General features: G+C 47.3%; 1 protein-coding gene across 2 annotated transcripts in view; it reads right to left on the reverse strand.

The window, feature by feature from the left end:
- Window positions 1-1,943: 1,943 nt before the first annotated feature.
- Window positions 1,944-25,630, reverse strand: part of Letm1 (leucine zipper and EF-hand containing transmembrane protein 1) — a 43,855-nt gene continuing 20,168 nt past the window's right edge. The window contains exons 4-14 of one of the 2 annotated variants that reach the window (XM_021162291.2): window positions 24,024-24,167; window positions 23,136-23,273; window positions 22,352-22,555; window positions 14,786-14,905; window positions 11,098-11,229; window positions 10,511-10,651; window positions 9,724-9,858; window positions 8,564-8,698; window positions 7,269-7,456; window positions 5,875-6,013; window positions 1,944-4,878 (exon numbers count right to left, since the gene is read on the reverse strand). In XM_021162291.2, the coding sequence (XP_021017950.1) occupies window positions 4,729-4,878; window positions 5,875-6,013; window positions 7,269-7,456; window positions 8,564-8,698; window positions 9,724-9,858; window positions 10,511-10,651; window positions 11,098-11,229; window positions 14,786-14,905; window positions 22,352-22,555; window positions 23,136-23,273; window positions 24,024-24,167 (1,626 nt within the window). In that variant the 3' untranslated portion in view covers window positions 1,944-4,728. The remainder of the gene's footprint in view (window positions 4,879-5,874; window positions 6,014-7,268; window positions 7,457-8,563; window positions 8,699-9,723; window positions 9,859-10,510; window positions 10,652-11,097; window positions 11,230-14,785; window positions 14,906-22,351; window positions 22,556-23,135; window positions 23,274-24,023; window positions 24,168-25,630) is intronic. The other variant, XM_021162292.2, reaches the window with a different exon arrangement.

Genomic DNA, 25,630 nt, shown 5'->3' on the forward strand with positions numbered 1-25,630 from the left:
CAAAGCTGGTCTACATAATGAGTCCCAGGACAACATAGAACTTAGGGTTTCTTTCCTACATCCATTTTGTCTGTCATACTTTCTAACCTTGGGAGAGGACCGGGGGACTGAATGAATGTCCAGTCTAGGTTCCCTTCTTAGGATCAGGCCCACCTTATAGGTGAGGGCATTTTTTTTTTTTTTTTTTTTTTTTTTTTTTAGTAAATCAAGATGACTGGAGTCTTGGTTCTAGACTGAAATAGCTTGAGGATCTTCAGGTGAGGTGTACTGGGTTTTAGGGGAAACTATAGGCCTTGGCACTGTTGGCTACTCACAGGAACTTCTTGAAGGGCACCAGATAGTTTCAGGGACTCGGAGTCACACAGACACATGATGATAGTGTCCAGGCAGAAGGCAGCTAAAGGATCTGACTAAAGCGTACAGAACAGCGTGTGTGCATATACGAGCACATGTGTGCATATACAAGTATGTGTGTGCAAGTATGTGTAGGGGCGTGACACCAGGAGGATATATTCTTTTTTTTAGGAGGATGCATTTTTATCCCTGAAACAAGCTCAATTACCCGAGAGCTGTGTGCCAGCCTGTAGCGCCCTCTAGTGCCATGCTGAGCATAGCTTTGTATGGTACTCTCTTGTTAGATCTAGGGAAAGCTAGAACCAAGGGGTTGGTCCACAGTGACAGGAGTGGTCCTGAGAGAGGCGGGGGCCATAGGTCAGGGTTTCCTGGGTGGCCACTGCATAGGGAGGATATAGTATGTGTGGCTCTATGCCATCAAACACCTGCTGCTGTCTAGTCTTCTCTGGAGGAATCTGTTCCACTACCTTGCCTTTTCAACATGGGTAGTAATGATGGTGGATGGTTTCTTGGCCTGCTTTGGCTAGTATCAGGAACAGGCTGGCTCCCAGGACACCTCCTGTTTACTGCCACTGGCCTGTGGCTGGCTATTATTCTGGGTTGGGGTAGATCTTAGTGTTCAGAGGACCAGCAACAAGAATTATCTTCTGAGTAGGAGAGACAACTCAGTGATCTATTTAGAGTACTTGCTGCTTTTGGAAAGGACCTGGCTTTATTCCTAGCACCCACATAATGGTCACAACTATCCATAACTCCAGTTTTAGGGGCTATCACCTTCTGGACTGTGGGCACTGGACATACACATGGTACACATGCATACTTTCAGGCAAAACAGATAAAAAAGAGAATTATCTTCCCAAGAAGGTCTTGAAGAAACCAGTTGTGTGTCAAGTGTCCTGTTTTTTCAGTGAAACTCGGGCACGATCACACCCCTACTCCCTGGCACACAAGGCTTTCCTCAAGAGTGACTTAGGGACAGGGCTTGAGTTTATTGTATAAGTCCACCTCATCTGAATGTTTGCTTTGTTCTCAATACAGCAAGTGGGTGTGCTGTGCCCTTTAAATGGCTGTCCTTCCTTACCAACAAGCAGTTCCTACCCTTGCCCTGAGACTTGTACTTCTTGAGCCTGGGGACGAATGTGACCTCAATTAAGCATTCTAGAAGGCACCAAGAATGGCTCTAGGAGGCCACACACTACATTCTGGTGTCCTGGGCTGGGCAGCAGTCACTGATGAGCTCAGAAGAGGGATACTGTGACTTTATCCTAACACCCAGACCCCCCTCCCAGCTAAGGTCCCAAAGCAAGTACCAAGGCGGGACTTGGGGAATTGCTCCCATCAGGCCCACTGTCCTCCACGAATCCCGTGGCTGGATCCTGTCTCTGGACTGAATAGTAGATGTTGTGTGGGCATAGACCACATTTCCCTGGAATTCCTCAGCCAAGGTCCTCGCTCCTGTCCACCCCGCGCAGCTCCTAAGAAAAGGTTCATTCCTGAGGTGATGTTCTGTGATTGTCTGAGCGCTGGCAGGCCAAGAGAGCCTGGTTAGGTGTGGGAACGCCCAACCTGGACACACCACTGTACAGCAGACAAGTCATCAGTGGCACTTTATTCAGTCAGTTCTTACATCAAGGTGTTTAGAAAACATCATGCTGCCTGCTAGCCCCGCTGGGCCCTGGGTTAGCCTAGGGTCTAAGAAGTCCTTCCTTGTCAGCTTCTACAAAACAGGGCTGTAGCACAGGATGGGGGTACATGGGCTTCCTCAGATAGGTCCCACAGGTCATGAGCCTGGAACCAAGGCTTGAGCCCCCAAATGCGAGCTGGCACTCACCTAGGGGCTGAGGGGAGAGTCAAGACCCACTAAAATCGGAAAACACACCTGGTGACCACAGCACAATCATTAGAGCTCAAGGTGGTCTGAGTTTCCACTCAATGTCTTGAATAGATTGCTCAGGACTCAGAAGTATCACTTTGCGCTGTTACATGAACATGGGAGATGTCTACATATGATCTAGCTGGAGGCAATGGGACCCCTGGAAGACAGAAGAGGGTATAGAACTTGCCCCCCTACCATGGTACTAGGAGGCACAGCCCAAGACCATGAGAATGGCTTTTAAGAACTGTATGGTATCCTTCACATTTGAGATATTAATAGTACAAAAGGAGCCTGGAATGTAGGTGCCAGCTTCGCAGACCCTGTGTGGGAAGGTGGTTCAGAGCAGAGAGAGGAAACACCAGGCTCCTGGGTTGAAACCTTAATTTAACAGGTGCAGACAAGTCAGTTCCTGAACGTACACCCTGGGCAAGTGCTGAGGTGCAGGACAGAATGACAGTTGAAATACAGCCAGCTTTCAAATGCTCAGTCTGAATACAGTTCTCAGTCCTGGATCCTCCATTTCGTTTTTTTAAGGGGGTGGTGGTGGTGGTAGTGGTTCGAGACAGGGTTTCTCTGTGTAGCCCTGCCTGTCCACCTGCCTTTGCCTTCCAAGTGCTGGGGTTAAAGGCACACACTGCTATCACTGCCTGGTGGATCTGCTATTTCTAACCCTGACCCAGGTCAGTTAAGCAAACAGATGTGAGGACAACTCCAAAAACCAAGGGAAGCATCCACTGGCAGACCTAGCACGTGTGTTTGCTAAGGTCCTGCAGTGGGGTGATGGCGTGACCTGCAAGGACAGAGTCCAGAGTTAGAGGTACAGCAGGGAATTCCTGAGGCAGCAGCGGCCAGTACAGGCCACTGTCAGTACCCAGTAATACACTAAAGGATGAAGACGATGGGCAGACACAGGACAGGCTCCAGACTGCCTTGTCGTAGGAGATACCCTCTACTGTCGGGACATACCTGGCAACCATAATCTTGTCCTCGTAGGGACACCAGGATTCAGATTTAACCACGGAGCCACTAGGCTCCTTCTGCTGTTACTATGCACAGGTTTACATGCAAGAATCATCTTATTCCTGCTTAGCATAATATGTTTCCTTTAACAGTTAAGAAAGAAGTTTCAAGAAACCGAGAATGTCCCATTCTGCTCACTGTTTCTCTGTACATGTTCCAGATCCTGTCTGGAGTCAAGGATTTTTTTCCCCTGGACAGGGACTTGCTAAGTAGCCTAAGCTGAACTTAAGATCTTCCTCCCTCTGTGCTCCAAGGATGGGGTTACAATGTGAAGGCTGTGGCGAGGCCACAGGACACCCAGCCCTGGCCTGTCCACGGAGCCATTTCCAAGTGAGAAAGGCAAAGAGCTCTAGACTGTCCACTTAGAGGGGTGCCAGTGAGCTGTTGGCGGGCAGGGAACACCATTCTGAAAGGTCTGTGGCATCACAGGACAACTTCCTCACTTCTTGGTGGCTGGAGTACAGCCATGAACATTTGTGCTAAAGAAGCTGGAGCCTTGAGCCTACAACATACAGAGATTCCCTTGTGAAGCCCCATCTTGCACATTGTCCTGTGAGTTAGGACTTGAATTTTCTGTTACAAACCACACAAAGCCTCAGGTATATTCAAGTTGCAGATGTCAGTTCTATCCCCCAGGCCTGCTTAGCAATGTGAATGCCCAACAGAAAATATTTCATTTTCAAAGGCTTCTTCAATGTATGTCACCCACTATATTAGGAATTACTCATGAATTAGGCAGACGGTCATTTATGAAAAGTCAGTACTAGTCAGTTAAAGAATTATTAAGTGGCGACCAATGGTGAACTCAAGAGAGCGCCAGTCAACATGTCTCGGAATCCGTACAGGATATAGACACTGCTGTCAGGGACCTGCAGTTATGACAACTGTGAAGGTGTGAGCAGACACATCTATGTACACGGGCAATCGGGACTCTCAATCGCTTGGACTGACGGCAGTGTCTTCAGAGCAGAGTGGCCTGCATTTGTGTTAGTCTAACTCCCATCCCAAGGCCTATGAGGACACGAGGACACATCCTCTTGGCTCCACACAGGTGCTGAGGTCCAGTTGGTTCTCCCTCTCCTCTCACAGGCTGGAGGCTCGCTCAGATCCTGATCCAGGAAGGACAAATACAGAGAAATGCCTTCCTACTGAGCCTGGCAGAGCCATGTCTGAAGCTAGGGATCAGTGTAGGGCTATGATCCTATTGGCAGCTGTACCTTAACCCAAGGCTTAGGGCTATTCAGTACCACACCAGGGCATGAGTCCACAGAGCCACCCTCTCCGGCTCCAACCAGACTGAATCTTCGTGGAATGATGAAAATTAAAAATTGCTTCATTATGGAAGTTTCTGATTTATTCCAGACAAAATATTAGATTTGCCACTAAGAATCACCTCAAAGCAATCACTCTTGTGTGTCATGCCCCTGTGGCTGGCACAGCATGATGAAGGCAGACCTGTGGGCCAGAAGCTGGCAGCTCTAGTTCTTCACTTCTGCAGCCTCTTTCTCAGCCTTCTCCTTGGCCTTCTCTTTCTCTTCTACCTTTTCTTCCTTCTCTAGTGTGGCCACAATTTCAGCTACCTGGGTGGTAGAGATCTGAACATCTTCTTTGTTCACCAAGTCGATTACCTACACACAGAGGAGGGAGACTTAGGAGGGGCTCCACCACTGCATTCACCTGCTGTCCCTCAACAGCTCCGGGAGACTCCCCTCTGAGCCATCCTCTAGGTTGGGCACTTGCCATTTTACTGCATGCTATGGGTATCTGGTTCTTTCTGCTGCTCAGACCTCCAAGGGAGGGTGTGGCACCAGTTCCCATAGCACATGTATGTTTGATAGTGCCTGTTTTAAAATGGAACTAAAGGAAATTAACCTATATTTCTGGCTATATAAAGAAAAATCACAAGCTGGCCAGGTGTACTGTGAACCAAGATGACAGTGGCAAACTTTTCCCCTCAAGACCTAACATGTAATTTCAGTAGATTCATGACAGTTTGCAGGCTGGAGCCCAGGCTTCCCTTAGAGGCTGGATCTGCACTCAGATCTTCTCGGCTGACATCCCCGGAGCTTAGCTACTATTCCTACTAAGTCTACCTACTCAGTATCTCTCAGGCGGCCCCAAAGGGATCCTGGCAGAGGTGGCAGATCTAATAGGGATGCAAGGTCCCACAGTACATGTGGAAAGATTCCAAGGCGGCATGCAGGGGGCATTTTCTTATCTCACCAGTATGTCTGGAACTTTAGTAACTTAATTCCAGTGTGATTTCAAATGAGAGCAAAGGGCTAAGACACTTGGGCTTGCAAACTTGACTTCCCAACAGTCTTCCTTTTGAAAGGATTTATTGATTTTTACTATGTGCATTGTTGTTTTGCCCCTTTGCATGTCTGTGAGGTGTCAGACCCTCTGTTCCTAGAGTTACAGACTGTTGTGAGCTGCTATGTGGGGGTAGGAATTGAACCTCATTCCTTTGGAAGAGCAGCCGGTACCTGTAACCAATGACTAAGCCATTTCCCCAGGCCCTTCCTGATCGCCTGACAGCTCTGAATAAGCAGCCCCTCCACAAACCCCTGGGTCCTAGAACAGGAAAGCAGCTGGGCCGGCCTGGCGCAGCCGCACTGACTCACCTTGACAAGGTCATCGATGTTGATATTGCCGTCCTTATTATCATCCAGGGCTGAGGTCAAACTGATGAGCTTGTGCTCTGGAATGTGCTTGATTTGCTTCATGGCGCTGATGAGCTCAGTGATGCTGATGACACTCTCCCTGGGGAGTGCAATCTGCATGTGACATTGGCCAGGTGCCTGCTCTCATGCCTTACCCACAGCTCTACCCATAAGGTCTGACACTGGAGCCATGCATGAACTGGAAATATCAGCATGACTTCTCCCACAGTGAGATCCTAAGCCGCTTTCCCTTCAAGATGCAAGGCTAGCATGGGCGCTTACAGAAAGCATCCTTGGATGCTGGGGAGGTTGCTTAGTGGCTGTCAGTGTTCTACTATGTGAGGACCTGAGTTCAAATCCTCAGAACCCATGTAAAAACCTGGTAGTGATCACACATGTGTCTATAACCACAGTGCTATTGGGCGGGGGCAGGCATAGGAAGATCATGGGCTTGAAGGCTGACGGCCTCCATGTACACATAAGCATGTATACCAGCACACACACACACACACACACACACACACACACACATACTTATACACATATGCAAATATCACACTCACACACATGCTCATGCATACCACACATACACACAAACACACACCACACAACTGAAACAAGTTTTGAGGCTGGAGAAATGGCTCAGTCATTAGAAGCAATTATTGCACTTGCAGAGGCTTGAGTTCAGTTCCCAGAACCCATGTTGGGAGGCTCACAGTTGTCTATAATTACAGCTCTAGGGGATATGACACTTTCTTTAGGCCTCCATGGGCACCACACACATGTGCACATCCCCACAGTGGGGAACAGCACGTCTTCCAGGCTGTCAGCGACCAATTCCAGGACTTAGAGTAGAAGCCACGCTGTAGCCATCTGCCTCACTGTGGAGTCTATGGTCAGGACACTGTTTGCTGGTGTCTGCTCAGGAAGGCAGACTGTCCACAATGGTGTCATACCAGGGTTAGAAAAGGGGGGAAGCAGCTGGGCAGTGGTGGCCAGCACTTGGGAGGCAGAGGCAGGCAGATTTCTGAATTCAAGGCCAGCCTGGTCTACAGAGTGAGTTTCAGGACAGCCAGGGCCACACAGAGAAAAGTGATGAATGAATCAATCAGGAGAAAGCCTGACAGTTTGAAGAACCAGGAGCCAAGTTCAAGAAGCTCAAAAGGATGGGAAGTCAGGGAAGAGGCAGGTCTGATCTACCTAGGTAAAACAAGCATGGAGATACAGAAACTGAACTGTGAAGGGAGGAAAAATGAGAGCAGAGATCTCTTGTAATCCTGGCTGCCCCTGGGCCCTAGGTGAGGTGGGCAGGTAGAGGTCAAGGAGATACACTTTGGGACTAGAGGCCCACTCACCCTGTTGGAGTGCTCTGGCTGGGGCCCAGCTTGCCGTCCTGTTGAGTGGTCTCCAGCTGTGTGATCAGGCCATCGATCTGCCCGATCATCTGCTGCACTCGCTTTGACAGCCTCTTGCTCGCTGCAGATTCTTCTATGTACTTCTCCTCACCCGTCTTTGAAAGTTCCTTCTTGATCTCCTGTAAGTCCTAATTTAAAAAGTTTACCCCCCAAAAAGAGGGAGGGCTCTACATTAATTTGAACTTAAAAATTAAGTCGTTAATTTGTACTGGGATGTGGCTCAGTGGTACAAGGTACTATGCACCAGGTCCTGTGCTTCACACACACACACACACACACACACACACACACCCCGCTCCACAAAACAGAAATCAACCAAACAAAAGAATTAAATTCAGCCTCAGGAAATGGAGAGTCTTATTTCTCTCATGCAAACTTATTCTTTTTTGTTGTTGTTTGTTTGTTTTTGTTTTTTCGAGACAGGGTTTCTCTGTGTAGCCCTGGCTGTCCTGGAACCCACTTTGTAGACCAGGCTGGCCTCGAACTCAGAAATCCGCCCGTCTCTGCCTCCTGAGTGCAGGGATTAAAGGCGTGTGCTACCACGCCCGGCACAAACTTATTCTTAATTTATTTTTGTAAGTTCAAACTTTTAAAATCTATTTTGAATTTCAACTTCCTTTGTAGTTAGCAATAAATAAATACAAAGGCTCAAGGATGCCTAAGCACTGCCTTCTTTATATGGGTCAGAGGTCACAGGGCTAAAAGCAGGGTGAGGAGCAGAGGGAATGAGACACTGCCTTGTCTGGTGAAAAATGTGGTTTCTGGTGGACAAGTCACATAACCAGAGGAGACTACCACAGGGAAGAGGAGAGAAAGAAATTGATTTTTGGCAACAATCTCTAAATCATTACTTTTCAAGCAGAGTGGGGATAATGGTATTGTTACCTCAGAGTAGAAAACAGTGTCTGTTGGGGCTGAGGATGTAGTGGAATAGCACTTATCTAGCATTATGAAAAAAAGAAAAGGAGGGAGGCAAAGAAGGAAGGGAGGGACACCCACGAGATTAAAAAAGAAGTAGCATGGAGAGCCCTGAATGAAAGTATGATTTCAAGCATTAAGTGACTAAGTGATTAAGTGTTCCCATGACCCCTGGTTTCTGACCGCTATCTCTATCTACTTAGCAGCAACAAGGGTTGCATCTACCTACAGAGGCCCCATCATCTACCCACCCTGTTCCGTGTAGGCCAGGGCAGCTGATGGAGGCTGGTTACCTACAATGCTCCATATCCACCCACCTCACTGTAGTCCTGGACGTCCTCTTTGAGCAGCTCCAGTTCCTCCTTCTCCTTGGTCAGGGACTTCTTCTGCTCCTGCAGCTTAGAGCAGGCGTCACTGAGGATGTCAATCTCCTCCTTGGTAATCTCTTCTCCCTGGAGAGAAACGAGGACATGGATAAACCTAAGTCCAGGGAACAATAGCTTCTGCTCTTCTCTAAATGCTGAAAACCTTTCTGTTCATACCACACAGGCAAGCACTTGAGGACAGCCTCAAGTGAGTTATAACTCAGCCCTGAGCTATGCTGGCTATTCCCAAATGCTTCTTTATATTCCCCAGGATTCCATCCCCAGGTGAGATTGGCCTGCCTTTTGCTCTCTCGGACAGCCTTTGTTTTCTAGAACGTTACAGATGGATTACCAGCTCTGCTTCTTTTTATCAAATCACCTATTTTGATGTCTAATCTGGACAGCAACACCATAACGGCTTTCCCCTGCTAAGTGGCTTCTAGTAACTAGAATGACAGCTGCTATGAATGCCTTTGAATAGGTGTAGAGCAGCTGATGCTAGGGTAGAAGTTTGCTACTTTAGAGAACCATTAAAGTGGTTTCCAAAGTGACCCAGGCCCTCCACATCCTCACCAACCCTGGATGGAGGGCCTTTAATGCTCAGGAGGCACAGAAAAGCAGATATCTGAGTCTGAAGCCAGCCTGATCTACAGAGCAAGTTCCAGGACAACCAGAGCTCCACAAAGACACCCTGTTTTTTTTTTTTTTTTTTTTTTTTTTCCTTTTTTTTTCTTCTCCAAGACAGGGTTTCTCTGTATAGCCCTGGCTGTCTTAGAACTCACTCTGTAGACCAGGCTGGCCTAGAACTCAGAAATCCGCCTGCCTCTGCCTCCCAAGTACTGGGAATTAAAGGCGTGCGCCACCACTGCCCGGCTGCTATCTTACATTTTTAAAAGATTGTTTATGAGTATGTACATGGGTGTATTTTGCCTATATGTATATCTATGTACCACATGTCTGCCTTGTTCCGGAGGAGACTAGAGAAGGGGGCATTGGTTCCCCTGGACTGGAGTTACAGACAGTTGTGAGCTGCCTTGTGGGTGCTGAGAATCAAATCTGGGTCTTATTGGAAGAACAGGCGGTGCTCCTCGTGTCCTGGTCATGCACCTCACCTTCAGACCTTCCAGTACAGGTGCCGTATCCTTCAGGACCTCTGAGGGCAGGATCACATCATCCACCTGAGGCTGAGGCTCAGGCCCTGGCCTCCCAGGGAGAGTGGCTTCTGCTACTTCTGGCTGGATGTCCTTCTGAAATGCAAGCAGTACCACACTGTCACCTTGGTCACCTGGCTTTGGTTCCACACTCAGCATGTCACCCTGACAGGTCACACTTGGAATACTCTGCAGTGATGATAGGGAGAATGACTGGTCACTATCCAGCAGCAGTAATTTCCTCCACCCATGATGAGCCAGCCCCCCGAGGCCACCTCAACAGATTCAGTCTGAGCCTGTTGCACCACCTCTGGGACTGAGTCTAGGTGAAGCGATGCACATGAATAACCTAGGCTTGAACTCCAAGCTCCAGTAACATTACAGCTTCCTGCAGCTTCTCAGACCACAGAAGCCAAGAGTGAACACAGTCATGGGGAGCCAGCAACTGGCAGGAAAACAACCCTGAGGAGGTGGGTCCCTTGGTGATTCCTGCTTGGTTGCTAAGTTTGCCCCTCTTATGCCAATGGTGACCCGAGAGTTAGAAGTCACATCATGTCTTCTATTGCACTGTCCCTGAGAGCTATGACTCTACAGCTAAGCACTCCTGTGCCCTTGAACCACTCTGACCCTGGCAGAGAAAGACGGGATAGGTCTGAGAGCCATATACATAGCTACAAGACAGGCTCTAAGGAATTTGGCTGGGACAGCTTTGGGTCCCACAGAGTGTCTGTCAGTGCAGGCTGCTCACCACAGCTTCAGAGGCTCTCTTTAGTTCTTCCAGGTGTTCTTGCTGGATGGCGGCCTCTTCCTGCAGTGTGGCCTCCAGCTTCGCCTTGTTGTCTACCTTTTCGCCTTCCACCTCGGCCACTTTCACCTGGGCCTCCTTTGCCTTCAGAGGAAAGGAGAAAGAAGAAGGTAACTGTACTGAGCCTGAGGTGCCAGATCTGAAGTTTCCTTGCCTCTCTCTGAGCAATGTTACCACCCAGGCTTCATACAGAACAACAGAGTACACAATGGCATGCTACCGCCCGCGTTTAGAGGTTTTAAGGCTTCGAAGGGTAAGGGTCCCCATCCATAGGGGACTGTATGAGTTAAAGCATAAGAGAAAAAATAAAAAATACTGCATCAGTTCAGATATGCCACCTTGGCACTGCTGTGCCTGAGACTGTACTAGATAGGAGGCTGGGCAGGGAGACAAACCAGGGAGCTGATGAAGAGGCTGATGGAGCTGATGATCCAAGGGCTCCTGGATGAGCTCCCACAGCTGTGGAGGTGAGGGGCTCATTCCAAGCCCAGAGAGATAAGGAGTCAAAAGGGTCTTCTGACAATACATACCACAATTTCTGGAAGGGTCTGTAAGGTGGACTTCAGCTGGTCAGCAGGTGAGAGGGTGTCTGGGAGGTACATGGCCCGGGACAGTATGAGCAATGATGTGGGGATCTCGTGATGCAGGTGCAAGTCCAGCCACTGGAAGGAAAGCGCAGTCACTGGGCATGCTGTCCTTCCCTGACCCACAGCCCCAGCGCCTCTCCTGCAAGGTGATGGATGCCCACCCGTTTCCTTCTGTGGCTCTGTTTAGTTGAGAGATACAAAAGTCTGGGTGCCACAAGCAAACATGACTGGAGCAAACCGGTTCAATAAGTCACTAAAAGGCATTTCCCAAAGATGGTATTTCAAAAATATCTTCCAAGGGCTGGAAAGAGCACTTTCCACATCTGCAGAGGACCTGCGTTCAGTTCCTAACATTCCCATGGCCACTCACAACTCTTTCTAACTCCAGTTATGGGGGACCTGACACCCTCTTCTGGTCTCCATAGGCACTTGCATGCATGAGGTATACAAACATGCATTCAAATACCCATACATAAAATAAACATTAAAAATATACCCAATATATATAAAATATACACATGCATACCCTTCAGTAAACTGAACAACTGATCATCAGCTTCAGGTACCTTGAGAATGGTTAGTGTGCTTTGAGCTTAAACATTGGCTGGTACACTGGCCCAGGGATGGTGGTGTTTACCTGTAATCCCTGCTCTAGCTGAGACAGGAGGATCACACAATCTATGGCAACCTAGGCACTTAAAAAATAAAAACAGGCCTAGGGTATGATACACACATTCATTATATAGTACCTATTACTATTTGTAACTTATTCGTTTACTTTCCATCTATTTATTTGGAAGGGGGTGGCCGCACATGCCACACAGGCACATGAGCTGAGTCAGGGAGAGACGTTTGGGAGTCGCTCTTCCCTTCTATTACATGGGTTCTGGGATGGAACTCAGGCTGTCAAACGTGGAGCACCTTGACTCCTGGAGCTATCTTAGTGGCCCAGGTGTTTAGACAGAAATAAAAATAACTTTAGAAATGCTGAAGCAGGAGGATACCCAGAAATCTGAGGCCAGCCTGGGACATATAGTATGAGACCTTTCCTAGAAAAATGTTCCTACTTTCTTTTTGAGTTTTGGAGGGCAGGCTTACACTTTTGATCTCAGCACTTGAGAAGGAAGGGGCAGAGGTGAGTGAATCTATGTGAATTCAAGACTGGTTTAGTCCATACAGCAAGTTCTAGGACAGCCATGGCTACACAGTAAGACCTGGTTTCATACAACAAAGAAACAAAATTTTTAGAGGGCAGAGGCTGTAGCTCAATGGCAAGGTGTTGCCCTAGCATATGTGTAGCCTTTGGCTGAACCTCTAACACTATGTAAAAACAAGCTGAAGGCCGATGAGATGGTCTAGCAAGTAGAGCCATCCCACCCCTACTCCCACCCCCACGACAAGGCAGGGTTTCTCTGTGTAGCCCTGGCTGCCCTGGAACTCACTATGTAGACCAGGCTGGCTTTTAATTGAGAGACCAGCCTGCCTCTGCCTGCTAAGTGCTGGGATTAAAGGCAAAACCACACCTGGCTTGATACATTTGTTTGCAGACTCTAACTTGAGATTGAAGTTTAGATCCCAAAGGTGGAATGGGAGAACAGATCTCTGCAGTTGTCCTCTGACTTCCACACAAGAACAGAAAATGAGTTCACACTTATGTGCAGGTCTATATGAGCTCGTGCCTATCAGGATGATTCACTGACACCAAGACAATCTCTCAAGTGGACAGAAAAGGCTGTTATGTTTTGTTCACACACAGGGCACTAGATGAGAAACAGCTCAGCTGTTAAGAGCACTTGTTCTGGTAGAGGAAGGACCTAGGTTCTGTTCCCTGCACCCACATGGATGGTTACCATTGTCTGTAACTCTGGTTCCAGGGGACCCAACACCTTCTCTTAACTTCCAAGGGTATGGGAAGGCATGTGATGCATAATCATAGATGCAGGCAAAACAGTCATACACATAAGAATACATAGTGCGAGAAGATCCACCTAACCCTCAAGAGACTTGAGGCCCCGGGGAGTGGGAAGGTCTGGTGAGGGTAGGGGTGGGAGGGTGGGGACATCCTCTTGGGCTGGGGTAGGAGGTATGGGATGAGGAGCAGTTGGGGGATGAAGTCTGGACTATAAAAAAGGATTAAAGAGTGAATGAATGAATAAATAAATAAACCCAAGTCTGAGAATAAAGTAACTTTGAACCTTTGATATATATATATATATATATATATATATATATATATATATATATATATAAAAGGAGCCAAGTGTGATGACACTTCTTTAATCCTAGCACTCAGGAGGCAGAGGCAGGCGGATCTTTGAGTTCAAGGCCAGCCTAATCTACAGATGGGAGTTCCAGGACAGCTAAGTCTACACAGAGAAACCTCATCTTGAAAACCAAAATAAGAAGAAATACTAAGGATGTGTGAAAAGGCTGAGCAGCAGCAGCATGAAGGCAGAAACAAAGATGACCACAGCCTTGGATCCCCAATTCACCAATAAGCACAGCCTTGGTGTGTGGCGAGAATCCATGTGGTGAAGAAGCCTTTGGAAGACAAATGGTAAGAAAGGACTGCAGAAATATGTTAAGTGGAAGGTGGATATCCATCTGTCCCACACATGTGTACAGTACATAGGACAGTGGGTACCCACTCATCTTACACATGTGGACAGCACACGGGACAGTTGGGTATCTGATTTAGGAGGAAGACCAGGCTCATGGGTCATATCAATTAAGCCTTCTGATGTGAAGGATGACGGGCTGTAAATGCTACCTACTGCCATAGACATGCAAGGGGCTGCTGCATGAGAACCTCAAGCTGAGGCCGAGTGCAGTGTCACATACCAAGCAGCCACTCAGAGAAGGCCAGGCACAGGGGAGCTGAGAAGGTGCATGCAATGTGGCCTGAAACTTGATTTTTAGTTGTAGAAGGGCTTACATTTCTGATTGTTGCTGGGCGGTAAAGGTGCACCCCTTTAATTCCAGCACTCAGGAAGAAGAGCCGGGTGGACCCCTGAGGTCAAGCCCAGCCTGGTGTACAGAGCAAAGAGCAAGTTCCAGGACAGCCAGGACTACAAAGAGAAACCTTGTCTCAAAAACAAAAACAAAAGAAAAAACCAAAACAGAACAAAATCTTGTTTTCTTGCTTTTGATTACTTTGCCTTCACATCTGGAGTGCCAGAATTACAGATGTGTACAACCATGCTAATATGGCACTAGAGATCCAATCCAGGGCCTGTGCATGTTAAGCAGGTAGTATCTCAGCTCACCTATTTCTTTCACTGTTTGTTTGTTCTGCAACACAGTCTTACTCTAAAGCTTAGGCTGGCCTCAAACTCTGATCCTTCTGTCTTAAAATGTGCCACACATTCAGGCTTCTGTGTGTGTGTACACTCTCTACGCTGAGCAAGGATGGAATTCTGGGCATTTGTGCCAGATATGCATTTACTTGGGTCATACCCCAACTTCAGAGGCTTTTCTAGTTTGAAGACCACCCCAACCCACACCATGCCAAAACAACAACAACAACAACAACAACAACAACAAGCCTGTGCTAGTCGGGAGCAAAGGTAGATGATTCCCAGTAGAGGAAAAAGCTATGCACCTGCCCCAGCCAGCCATGGAGGCCACATACCTGTTTCAGCTGGCCCTTCAGACGGTCTTCTGTGACACCGAGAGCTCTCATGCCTCGTGCTCGACATGCTGCCTGCAATTCTTTCACAGTCAGACTGTCCACCCCTTCCTCAGAGATCAGCTGGAAGAGAAAGTAAGCCAATTATTGCTTTGCAAGATCATTCCAGATCTATGACACTGATGTTAACACAACTGGGGGAAAACTATTGAATTAGAAACCATTTTCCTGGGGCCGGAGAGATGGCTCATCAGTTAAGAGCACTTGTTGCTCTTGCAGAGGCCCTGGATTTGGTTCTCAGCACCCCACGGTAGCTCACAACCATCTGTAACTACAGTTCAAGGTCTGATGCCCTCTTCTGACCTCCATGGGCACCAGGCACTCATGTGGTGAACATGTAGGCAAAATACTCATATACATACAATTTTAAAAATGAAGAAGGAGAAGGTGGCAGAGGAGGAGGAAGAGGAGAAGCAGCAGCAGCCACTTGATGTTTTGTTGAGGTATTAGACTGAAGTATAGCTCAGTGCCTTGAGACTTAAGGGTCTATCCCTGGCACCCCTCCCCCCTCCAAAAAAAAAAAAAAAAGACAAAATAGTGCCACCAGAGCAGGTTCTGAGTCTCAAGTGACTTGAGACATCCAGAAAAGAAAAGGGCCTTGAAAACACACTGTGACTAGACTTAACCCCAGGCTGTCAAACCTGCCACCTCTATGTATGCACCTCCTAGAGAGGATGCCAGGGAAGACCTGCTTCTTCCCGTGCTAGAACTCTGTCCTGCCAGCAGAACCAGCCCAGCACTGCCTGCTCAGGACATGCCACAGAATGCTCAGTGTAGTGACAATCCTGGAATTTTGGTTTCTTTAAGAAAACACAGAAATATTATAAGAACATGTTTTCATTTTAATCCCAGGTGTGGGGTATATGGCTGCTTCAGTTTGTCCACAGCAGCTGACTCTGATTTGCCTTGTGCTAGAGCAGGCAGTGATTTTGCCAGCTGCAGATAGTTTCTGCAATTGTGTGACACTTGGAATTCTGAGGACTTTTCAGAGAGTATATAAATGTTAGGGCCCCAAGAGGTGCAGGGATGTTGTTAGTCATGGTTTGTTAAGTAGTGGTGTGCAAAGGAGAAACAACAAGAAGAAATTAGATATTCTTCTTTTTTTTTATAGTACAGAATAGAGTTTATTCAGGGCATAGGGAGGGGAGTTAAGAGCATAGTAGAGAAAGGCAGAGAGAGAGGGGGGAGAGAGAGAGAAGGAAGAAGAGGAGGAAGGAGAGAGAGGAAGAAGAGGAGGAGGAAGAGGAAGAGGAGGAGGAGGAGATGAGAAATAGAGGCTGGCCATGAGCATGTGGAGAGGGGGAAAGGGACAAGAGGACAGAGCGGGGGCAGGAAAGCAGAGCAAGAACAAGAGAGGAGCGCGAGAGTTAGAGCGAAATTGGATATTGTGATGGTAAAGATCAAACTAGCCCCAAGGAACTTGATGCCCCTAATCAGCAGAAAGTAGTCTAATCATATCATTCCCTTTCCAACCTCTGACTTTACTCAGAGATCTCTCTCCTTTCCTTGCCACCCCTTTCTCTCTCCTGCCTAGTGTTAAGAGGTTGAAAGGGTAGAAGAAAAGGGGTGGAGAAGGGTGGAAGAAAGAAGAACCCGCTAAGTAGCAAGAGATGGTTGCAGTTCACTGCCCACAATGTTGAGTGAGAGGCCTGATGCCCTGACGACACCTTGGCCTCATACTCAGAGGTGTTGTTCTGTCTCTGGTTACACAGGTCATCGTGACTCTGATTTGGAACACAGGAGACCTAGAGACCCAGAGGAAGCAATAGGCTGAGAGAGAAGTGAGTACACACTGGGGTGCTGCCTTGTGCTTGTCAACTCCTGAGCCTGCCACACCTATAACTGTACAACTGTGCTATTGACTGCACCACTGCTCCATTTTTGAACTAAATTTTCTAAGATATTCAGACACATCCATAGGCAAGACAGAGCCATGTTCCCCTGAATGAGGATCCCTTAGCTGCCTTTTGTATACACTGAGACTTGTTAAAGAATGTCACACATGTGGAAACACACAGAAATCACATAGTAAGAGCTCTGGCGTTCCCAAGGACACATCTGGCTGCTGTGGTCATCTAAGGTGGCTCTTGACTGATGGGCAACCCCCACAGGCTGGGTGGATCATTCTGCTTACCTGTTTTCCCAGTAAGAGGTGTGGGGGGGGGGGGCATTTCCAGTTTATTTTCTATGCAATAGCTTTCTTGCCCGTTTCCCTCTGGCCTCTATAGCACTGTGTGGGAATATAGTGCACACTTATCACAGTTCACATAGTGGAGCAATTGCGCAGATGCTCAACTTCCTTTGCCTTCTCCCATTCCTGATCTGGTCATCTCATCTATTTTCTCTTCTCTTAGAGAACCACATCACAAGGGCAGCACACCTCCCACTTACTAGAAAGCAGTAATGAAGGCTTGTAGTGGGTGGGTCTGATGCTGCTTGTTTTCTAATGCTAAATACTGGCTCTCAACAGCTACTTGACCTCAATGGTGACAAGCAGATCCTCACAGGAAGCTATGTAAACCTTGCAGGGAAAGCAGCAAGTGACAAGGGACATAATGGCTGGAAAATAACTTAGAATAGCTCCTGCCCAATCTAGGCTATGGCTTATATCTTTTTTTATGGGCTAGATAGAATGGTTAATTTAATTTACAAAGGCTGGTCACACTCACTCAAAGTTCCTCTACCTGTCTCCTTCCGATGCTCCAAAGTCTCATCTTGTACTATATAGTCATTTTGTGTGGAAAACTCCTTTGGCATTTGTGTGTATGTGTGTACGGTGTTGTGCGTCCCTGTGTACATTTGTTTGTACTGTGTTTCTTTGGGGACCAGAGCCTCATCAGTTAGCTGGGCTGCCTGGCCAATAAGCTTCAGGGAGCCACTTGTCTCTACCTGCACCAGTTCTGGGCTTACAGGCACACACCACTGTGCCAAACTTTTTGCGTAAATTCTGGGGATCCGATGCAGGTCTTCGTGCCTGTACGGCAGGTACTTTACCAACTAAGCAGTCTCCCTTGTCTCTGGCCATTCTTTAAGGAATCTGTGACAATTCTTGTGCTCTTTTACTTGGGAATGTCTTGGTCATTCTTTATTCCTTTTTAAAAATGTTTCATTGTTTTGTCTGAGACAGGGTTTCTCTGTGTAGCCCTGGCTGTCCTGGAACTCACTCTGTAGATCAGGCTGGCCTTAAACTCAAGAGATCTGCCTGCCTCTGCCTCCTGAGTGCTGGGATTAAAGGCATGTGCCACCACAGCCCAGCATTGGCTGGAGACAGAAGCCAGTAGGAAAAAGTTATCCAGCTTCTCCAGGCTCCTCGGTTTCTTCGAAGAAACCACTGTCCCTGTGTTCTCGTCCTACAGGGACACAGCCTTCTCGCTGCTCTCCACACTGTGTGGTGTTTGTTAGTGTGGCTTGGAGAATCATAGTAGGAATTTCTTCAGATGTATTCAGTTGAAGGTTCATTCCCCTCTTTTTTTTTAAATCTTTTTTTTCTCCATTCATTTTCTCTCTTTCTCTTTCTTTTGAGACAGAGTTTCTGTGTAGTTCTGTCTGTCTTTTTTGTTTGTTTTTTGTTTTTTGGGGTTTTTTTTTTGGTTTTTCGAGACAGGGTTTCTCTGTACAGCTCTGGCTGTCCTGGAACTCACTTTGTAGACCAGGCTGGCCTTGAACTCAGAAATCTACCTGCCTCTGCCTCCCAAGTGCTGGGATTAAAGGCGTGTGCCACCATGCCCAGCTAGTTCTGTCTGTCTTGGAACTCACTTTGCAGACTAGGCTGGTCTCCAACTTAGAGTTCTGACTGCCTCTGCCTCCCGAGCACTGTGATAAACAAAGGCGTGCATCACCACTGCCCAGTTTACTCTGCCTCTTACTGTCACAAATGCATTTGTGACATTATGAATTATAAATGAATTTGGGGAGCTTGGGGGTCATTAGTTCTTCCAGGTTCTTTGGTCCTGGCCACCCGTTTCTCCATTCCTTTTGATTCTTTTAACATAAACATTGGACACTGTGCTGTGAACAGACTGTGGTGCTACTCAGTGGTCACTGGCTTCTGCCTGCCACTGTCAAAGGCAGCTCCTGTCCACTGTCCCACCCTCTTACTGCTGCCTTACTGCTGCTGCACCTGCCGCCAGGCCTCCGGTGTGGCTTGAGCAGATGTTCACTTAGTTCAGTTGTAAAGTGTGTTTAAACATCCATATAACGGCTGCTTCAAGGTTTCTATCAGAAGCTTGGGCAGTGGTGTGTGCCTGTGGTTATAAAAATCTGAGTTTAATGTTGGCTTGAACAGCAAAGCTAGACGACTACCTTCAAACAAAGAACAAAACCTCTCCAGTTCCCCTACCTATCTCTCAGTACTGGCCTCTCTCTGCTCATACCTTTCTCAACCTATGAACCTCCTCCTGGTTCTAGGTTTGACAAGTGGTTTTTCTTCCTTTTTAACTTTAAAACATATTTATTTTATGTGTATGAGTGTTTTGCCTGCATATGTATGTATACTACATGTGTGCCTGGTGCCAAAAGAGGTCAGAAGAGGGTACTGAAAATCTCCTGGAGATTTTCACATGACTTTAATCCCAGCAGGCAGAGGCAGGTGAATTGCTATGTTTGAGGCCAATCTGGTCTACAGAGCAAATTCTAGGACAGTCAGGACTACACAGAGAAAGCCTGTCTCAAAAAACCAAAAAAGGAAAACAAACAAAAAAAGAAAGAAAGGAAGAAAGGAAGAAAGGAAGGAAGGAAGCAAGCAAGCAAGCAAGCTAAGCTCCTGACGCGGGAGCTGCAGATGGCTGTGATCCACCATGTGACTGCCGGGAACCAAACACACATTCAGTGTAAAGACAGCATGTGTCTTACAGTAGAGTCATCTCTCTGCCCTGACAGGTGAATTTTCAATCAAACCTAGACACATGGATACACAGCAGAAGAATCTGGATGGAATTCTGCTTTCAGCATCACTGGCTTCCTCTGACACTGCTGGGTTGGGGTACCACTTTTACAGATGCTGGGGTGGGGTGGGTACCACTTTTACAGATGCTGGGGTGGGGTGGGTACCACTTTTACAGATGCTGGGGTGGGGTGGGTACCACTTTTACAGATGCTGGGTTGGGGTGGGTACCACTTTTACAGATGCTGGGGTGAGGTGAGTACCACTTTTACAGATGCTGGGGTGGGGTGGGTACCACTTTTACAGATGCTGGGNTGGGGTGGGTACCACTTTTACAGATGCTGGGGTGAGGTGAGTACCACTTTTACAGATGCTGGGGTGGGGTGGGTACCACTTTTACAGATGCTGGGGTGAGGTGAGTACCACTTTTACAGATGCTGGGGTGGGGTGGGTACCACTTCTTTTACACATGCTATAGATACGATTTTGCAGCTAACAGACATAGTCGCTCTGGTATCTGGTTTCCTCAACCAAACACAAACCTTGACCTCTCTGTTTCACATTCTACAGTCAAAACCATCCCCTGGCTGCTTTTCCACAGGGAACAAAGGCACAGCACCCGTTAGTTTCTTGTGCTCTCTATCCCATTCCTCATCGAGGTTCCTTGTGGTCCAGCTGCTATATGCCAGAGGTGTCTCTCCACACTGCTCCTTGGTCCTCCCCACAAGTTAAGGGATGAATTTTAAGACAAGTGAGGACACAGACTCCTCACTTTGCATTGGCTGACTCCCTAAGGTAAACACTCATCCAGCAGGACTACAGGGTTGTCTGCACTCCCTGCCCCACTTCTGCTGACACCTTGGCTGCCAGGGCATAAGGTCCTCGTTATTGTTACTGCTTCCCACACAGTTCCCAGTGACACCATAGGACCCCTGCTGCTCCCACCTGACACTTGTCCCTTACTACCTGCTGAGGACAGAAGTCAGCTCTTTGTCAGGTCCCTGACACCTTCCCAGAGTAAGGCCATCCTGGCAAGGGTGGAGGTAGCTAACCCTTGTGCTTGCTCACTGAGTGAGTTCTTCCTGAAAGAAGAATCTTGGTCATTACAGTCAGTTCCTGTATTTCAGAAAAATAAAATAAGCAAGCAAGCAAAACCAAGAAGGACAGCAAAGACAAAGACCCCAGATGCCCCAACCTATGACACTGAATGTGAACTATGATTAATATGTTAGGGAAAGAAAAATAGGGCCAGGTGTGATAATACATGCCTTTAATCTCGGCACCTGAGAGGGAGAGGCAGGTAGATCTCTGTGAATTAAAGGCCAGCGTGGTCTACATAGTGAGTTTTGAGGTCAGCCTGGTATACAGAGAGAGTTCCAATACAGCCAGGGCTAAGTAGAGAGCCTTTGCCTGCCTTAAGATAGACAGATAGATAGACAGACAGACAAATGGGGAGGGAGATGTGTGAGATGCCCATGCCTGTGTGCATACACACAGACACACTAAATAAATAAATGTTTAAAAAATTGTTTTAAAAGAGTTAAATGCAGCTGGGTGTGGTGGAGCATGCCTTTAATCCCAGCACTTGGGAGGCAGAGGCAGGCGGGCTTCTGAGTTTGAGGCCAGTCTGGTCTATAGAGTGAGTTCCAGGGCTACACAGAAAAACTTGTCTCGAAAAACAAAAACAAAAACAAAAACAAAAAAACAAAAAAAAAAAAAGAAAGAAAAAAGAAAAAGAAAGAGTAAATGCTAATCTTGACTACCTAATGAACTGGCTGTTAGCCTGGGTTACATGATACCCAGCCTTGGAAGACAGAGACTCCTCAAAGCACGCTGGCTTGGAAGTCAGTCATGGTGTAATTATGGGTTTGACTAGAAGACCCTGCTGTACTGAGCAAGATGGAGGAACAATCAAGGATGAGTCCTGACATCTTCCTTGGGCTTCCAGATGCATGTGAACCCACTCAAACATTCACCTTTCCCAGACACATGCAAACAAACATACACATAAATACTATACACACACGCATGAAAAATGGAAAAAGAAAAAAATGTAGAAAAGAAAAGTGAGTGGGGCTGGAGAGGCGCCTCAGCAGGCCTGAGTTCCATCACCCCAGCTCCCCCCCACGCCCTCCTCCGATCTCTGGGGGCACCAGGCACACACATGGTACACATAGATATACGCAGACAAAATATTCATACATATAAAATACAACTTAAAAAAAAGGAAAAGAGGGCTGAGGATATAACTCAGGAGTTTGGGTGCTTACATAGCAGGGGAGGCTTTGGATTCAATCCCAAGGACTGTTCTCCCAAGGGGGGAAAAACAAAACAAAACAAAACAAAACAAAACAAAACAAAACTGAGGTCTGATGGTTTATGCTTGTAATCCGAGCAATCAAGAGTGTAGGGCAGGAGGATTGCCAAAAATGTGAGGCTAGCCTGGGTCATTTAGTGAGTTTTAGGCTAGTCTGAGCTATGTAAGAAAAAGGAATGACAAGAAAATGTAAAAGAAGAATGAGAAGACTGAGCATTGTAGACTGAAAAGGTAACCAAGACACAGAGTGTCAACCTCACAGTGGCCAGAACAGTGCCCTACAATAGGGGAGGCTTTTGGCCCACCTCACCTTATCATCAGCCTTTATGGACCTCAGGCGCATGGTGAGCTGGAAACGCAGGAAGTTGTTGGTGCCAATGGACTGAAGCTCCAGCAGCTTGCACAGTGCTACCAACTGAGGCCTTGTGAGGTTATCCAGGGTCAGTTCATCCTCAAACAGTTTGGAAAAACGCATGATTTCCTCATTGCTGGGTCTCTCCCCTGTCTCCCGGATCTGCAGAAGTAATCCCAAGTATTACTCAGTATGTATTCTCCTGTCCCCACAGCTAACCTCTGGTCCCAGCTGGAAGGAAGCAAGAGCGAGCAGAAGCAGCTCTAGACCACCTACTGCTCTCCGAGCTCTCCCAGGAGCTGTCAGCCTCAGGCAGCTAAGCCTGGGCTGCATTGCTATACAGAGGATCAGTACCCGCAGCACCATCCAGGCTGTAGTCTCCCAGGAGCCTGGGCGTGCCAGCTGTGGGACCAGCTCTGCTGTTTTCTTTCTATCAGGGCTGTGGCGCAGTGACCTGAGATCTCATGCCACAACCCCATTTCTCAGTGGCAGGAAGAAGCCACCTTTATATATACCTACAGCTCCCATGAGAGGGAATGAGCACAGGGAGTAGGCAGTTAGCTTAAGTTCTGTTCTAGGTGCTTGAGTCTGCTGAAGAGGAGGAGGAAAAGAAGGAAGAGGAGGAGGAAGAAAAGAAAAAAAGGAGGAGAAGGAGGAAGCAGCTGCAGAAGGAAGGAAGAGGGAAGAAAAGACTCATAGCGGTTGACATTTGAATCATCATGTGACATGGGGAGTACTGCACCTTCTGGAAAAATGCAGAGAAATCTTTGGTGGCATTCCCTTTGGCTGCCTTGTTCTTCAGGGCCATTTCCTCTATGGTGTCCTGGAGAAACTTGGCCAGCTCCAGCTTCACCCTCAGCTCCTTCTTCAGCCTTTCCTCCTGTGAGAGCAAAGTGAAGGTTATACTCCAGTCCTACTCTGACCCTCTGCACTCCACCACTACCTGTCTCTACCATACAAAGTAGGTTCGAAGCCTGCTCAGACTGCTGCCCACTGCAAGAAAAGTCTCCCACATGCCATACCCCTCAAGGAACAAAATCTAAGATATACTCAAATATTTCATGATTCTAAAAAAAGTCCATGTGAAGCCCTAGCCCTACCTCAATAGCAGAAGTTGGTAAACTTGTTCCATAAGGGGCCAGACAGTGAGGCTTTGGGACCTCTGGAGTCATTTGGTCTGACCAATCACTTGACTCAGCTGGTGCTTCATAAAAGAACCAGTTGACACATATGAAACAGTGTGTGGAGGTCTGGATAGAATTTTAGACTCATTTTCTATTTGGTGTGTGTATATGTATGTTGACTTACATGCGTGTGGACACTGGGTGTGATCAGAGAGAGGATACCTTGGTCCTTACCATCTACCTGTTTGAGACAGGGTTTCTTCTTTGTTGCTTGTGACTAGCTGGCACCCCATCTTTTGGGAACTGTCCTATCTCCACCTTATATTTTGTCATAGGAGCACCGAGGTTACTGGTGCACTACCCTGCTTGGTTTCTACATTGCTGCAGAGATTTAAGTTTAAGACCTTGTGCTTTCCTGCAAGGATCTCTTTACCTGCTTTGCTATGTCCTCAGTCCTCAGACTAGACTCATTCAAGTGTACTCAAAGTCCCTGTGCCCTTCCTTACCTTGATAGACTGGGTCTCAAATGTGGAGGGCAGCATGTTGGGGAAGAGCTTCACAACTACAGGCAGCAGGAATTCCATGAAGGGCACCACCACAAACACCAGGAAGGGCACTAGACGGAAGAGGTCCGCACAAATCCGGAGAAACTGCGAAGATGTGGGTTCATAAGCGGTGACAGAGCAGGCAGAGGTATTTCTCCCACCCTCACTACAAACTGAGCAACATGGTGAGGTGACTCAAGAGCTCTTGGCAGATACTTCAGAAACCTATTTCTCTCTCAGAATCCAAAGTGCATGCCAAACTGCAATGGTCTTCAATAAAAGGGATAGGTACTAACTTACAGGTCACCAGATACACAGGGCATATGTAGAAATAAACAAAACAGGCTCAAAAGAAGACAATTTAGATAACAATCTTCAAAAGATGTCTTGGACCACCCCCTGCAAGTAGGGGGCCTGTGAAGTCCTTCAAATGAGTTTATAATTTTCCATAGTGGAGTCATTACAGGCCATGGTCTAGACAATTTCTTAGATGCTCTAACTTAGAAAGTACTCGCTTATTTTTAATGGTTCCAATCTCTATATATAATTTTATTTTGATTTATTTATGTGTATGAATGTTTTGCTTGTAGGTAGGTAGGTAGGTACAGCACGTGTAGCCTGGTTCACAGAGAGGTCAAAAGAGGGTGTTTAAGAGGGAGTTAGAGATGGTTGCGAGATTGAACACAGGTCCTCTGCACGATCATCAAATGTTCTAAACCACTGAGACATCTCTCCAGCCCCATGGTCTCAGTCATCCTTAGTTCCAACGGTTTACTGGGTTTTCTGGCCCAAGTGCAAGTTTTTCAAGTTTTTTGCTCTTGATCCTCATTATAAATCTGGTAAAAACATCTAGGAATAAACTATTCCACAGCCTGACTATGTTTTTCTTGAAATTTCCACTGCAAAATTAGTCTGTCACCTTTAAACTCAAGCTCCCACAGTTTGAAGACACAGATGAAATTTAGACAAGTTCTTTGCCAGAATAGAACATGAATGGCCTCTAGCCCAATTCTCAATCAAGTCCTGTTTCCAGCTGAAAATTAATGTTGGTGGCATGCATGTATGCTTGCCTGTGTGCTTGCATGTGCACGCACGTGTGTGCCATGGCCCACAATTGACATTAGGTGTCATTCGTTCGTTTTTGCTCTCCATCTAATGTTTGAAGAGACTATCTCTGAACCTGGAGCTTGCTGTTTTGGCTGTGCTGGCTAACCAGTGATCCCAAATCCTGCCTGTCTCCACAGCCCCGGAGTTTATAGATATGTGCCACCAAGTCCAGCTTTAATGCGGGTGCCAGGCATCTGAACTCTGCCTCATGCTTTACAGCAAGTACTTTAGCCCCTGACTAACTACATGGTCTTTACTGGCCATATTTCTGTCAGAATTTTGGTCTTCTGAGCTCCTGACAGAATCACTCACTAAGCTCTGTCCAAATTATTCCTTACACCAGTTCCAAAGGCTTAAGAACTGCAGGGTCGCCGGGCGTGGTGGCGCACGCCTTTAATCCCAGCACTCGGGAGGCAGAGGCAGGCGGATTTCTGAGTTCGAGGCCAGCCTGGTCTACAAAG

Source organism: Mus caroli, chromosome 5 (genome assembly GCF_900094665.2).
Source record: "Mus caroli chromosome 5, CAROLI_EIJ_v1.1, whole genome shotgun sequence".
Lineage (NCBI taxonomy): Eukaryota > Metazoa > Chordata > Mammalia > Rodentia > Muridae > Mus > Mus caroli.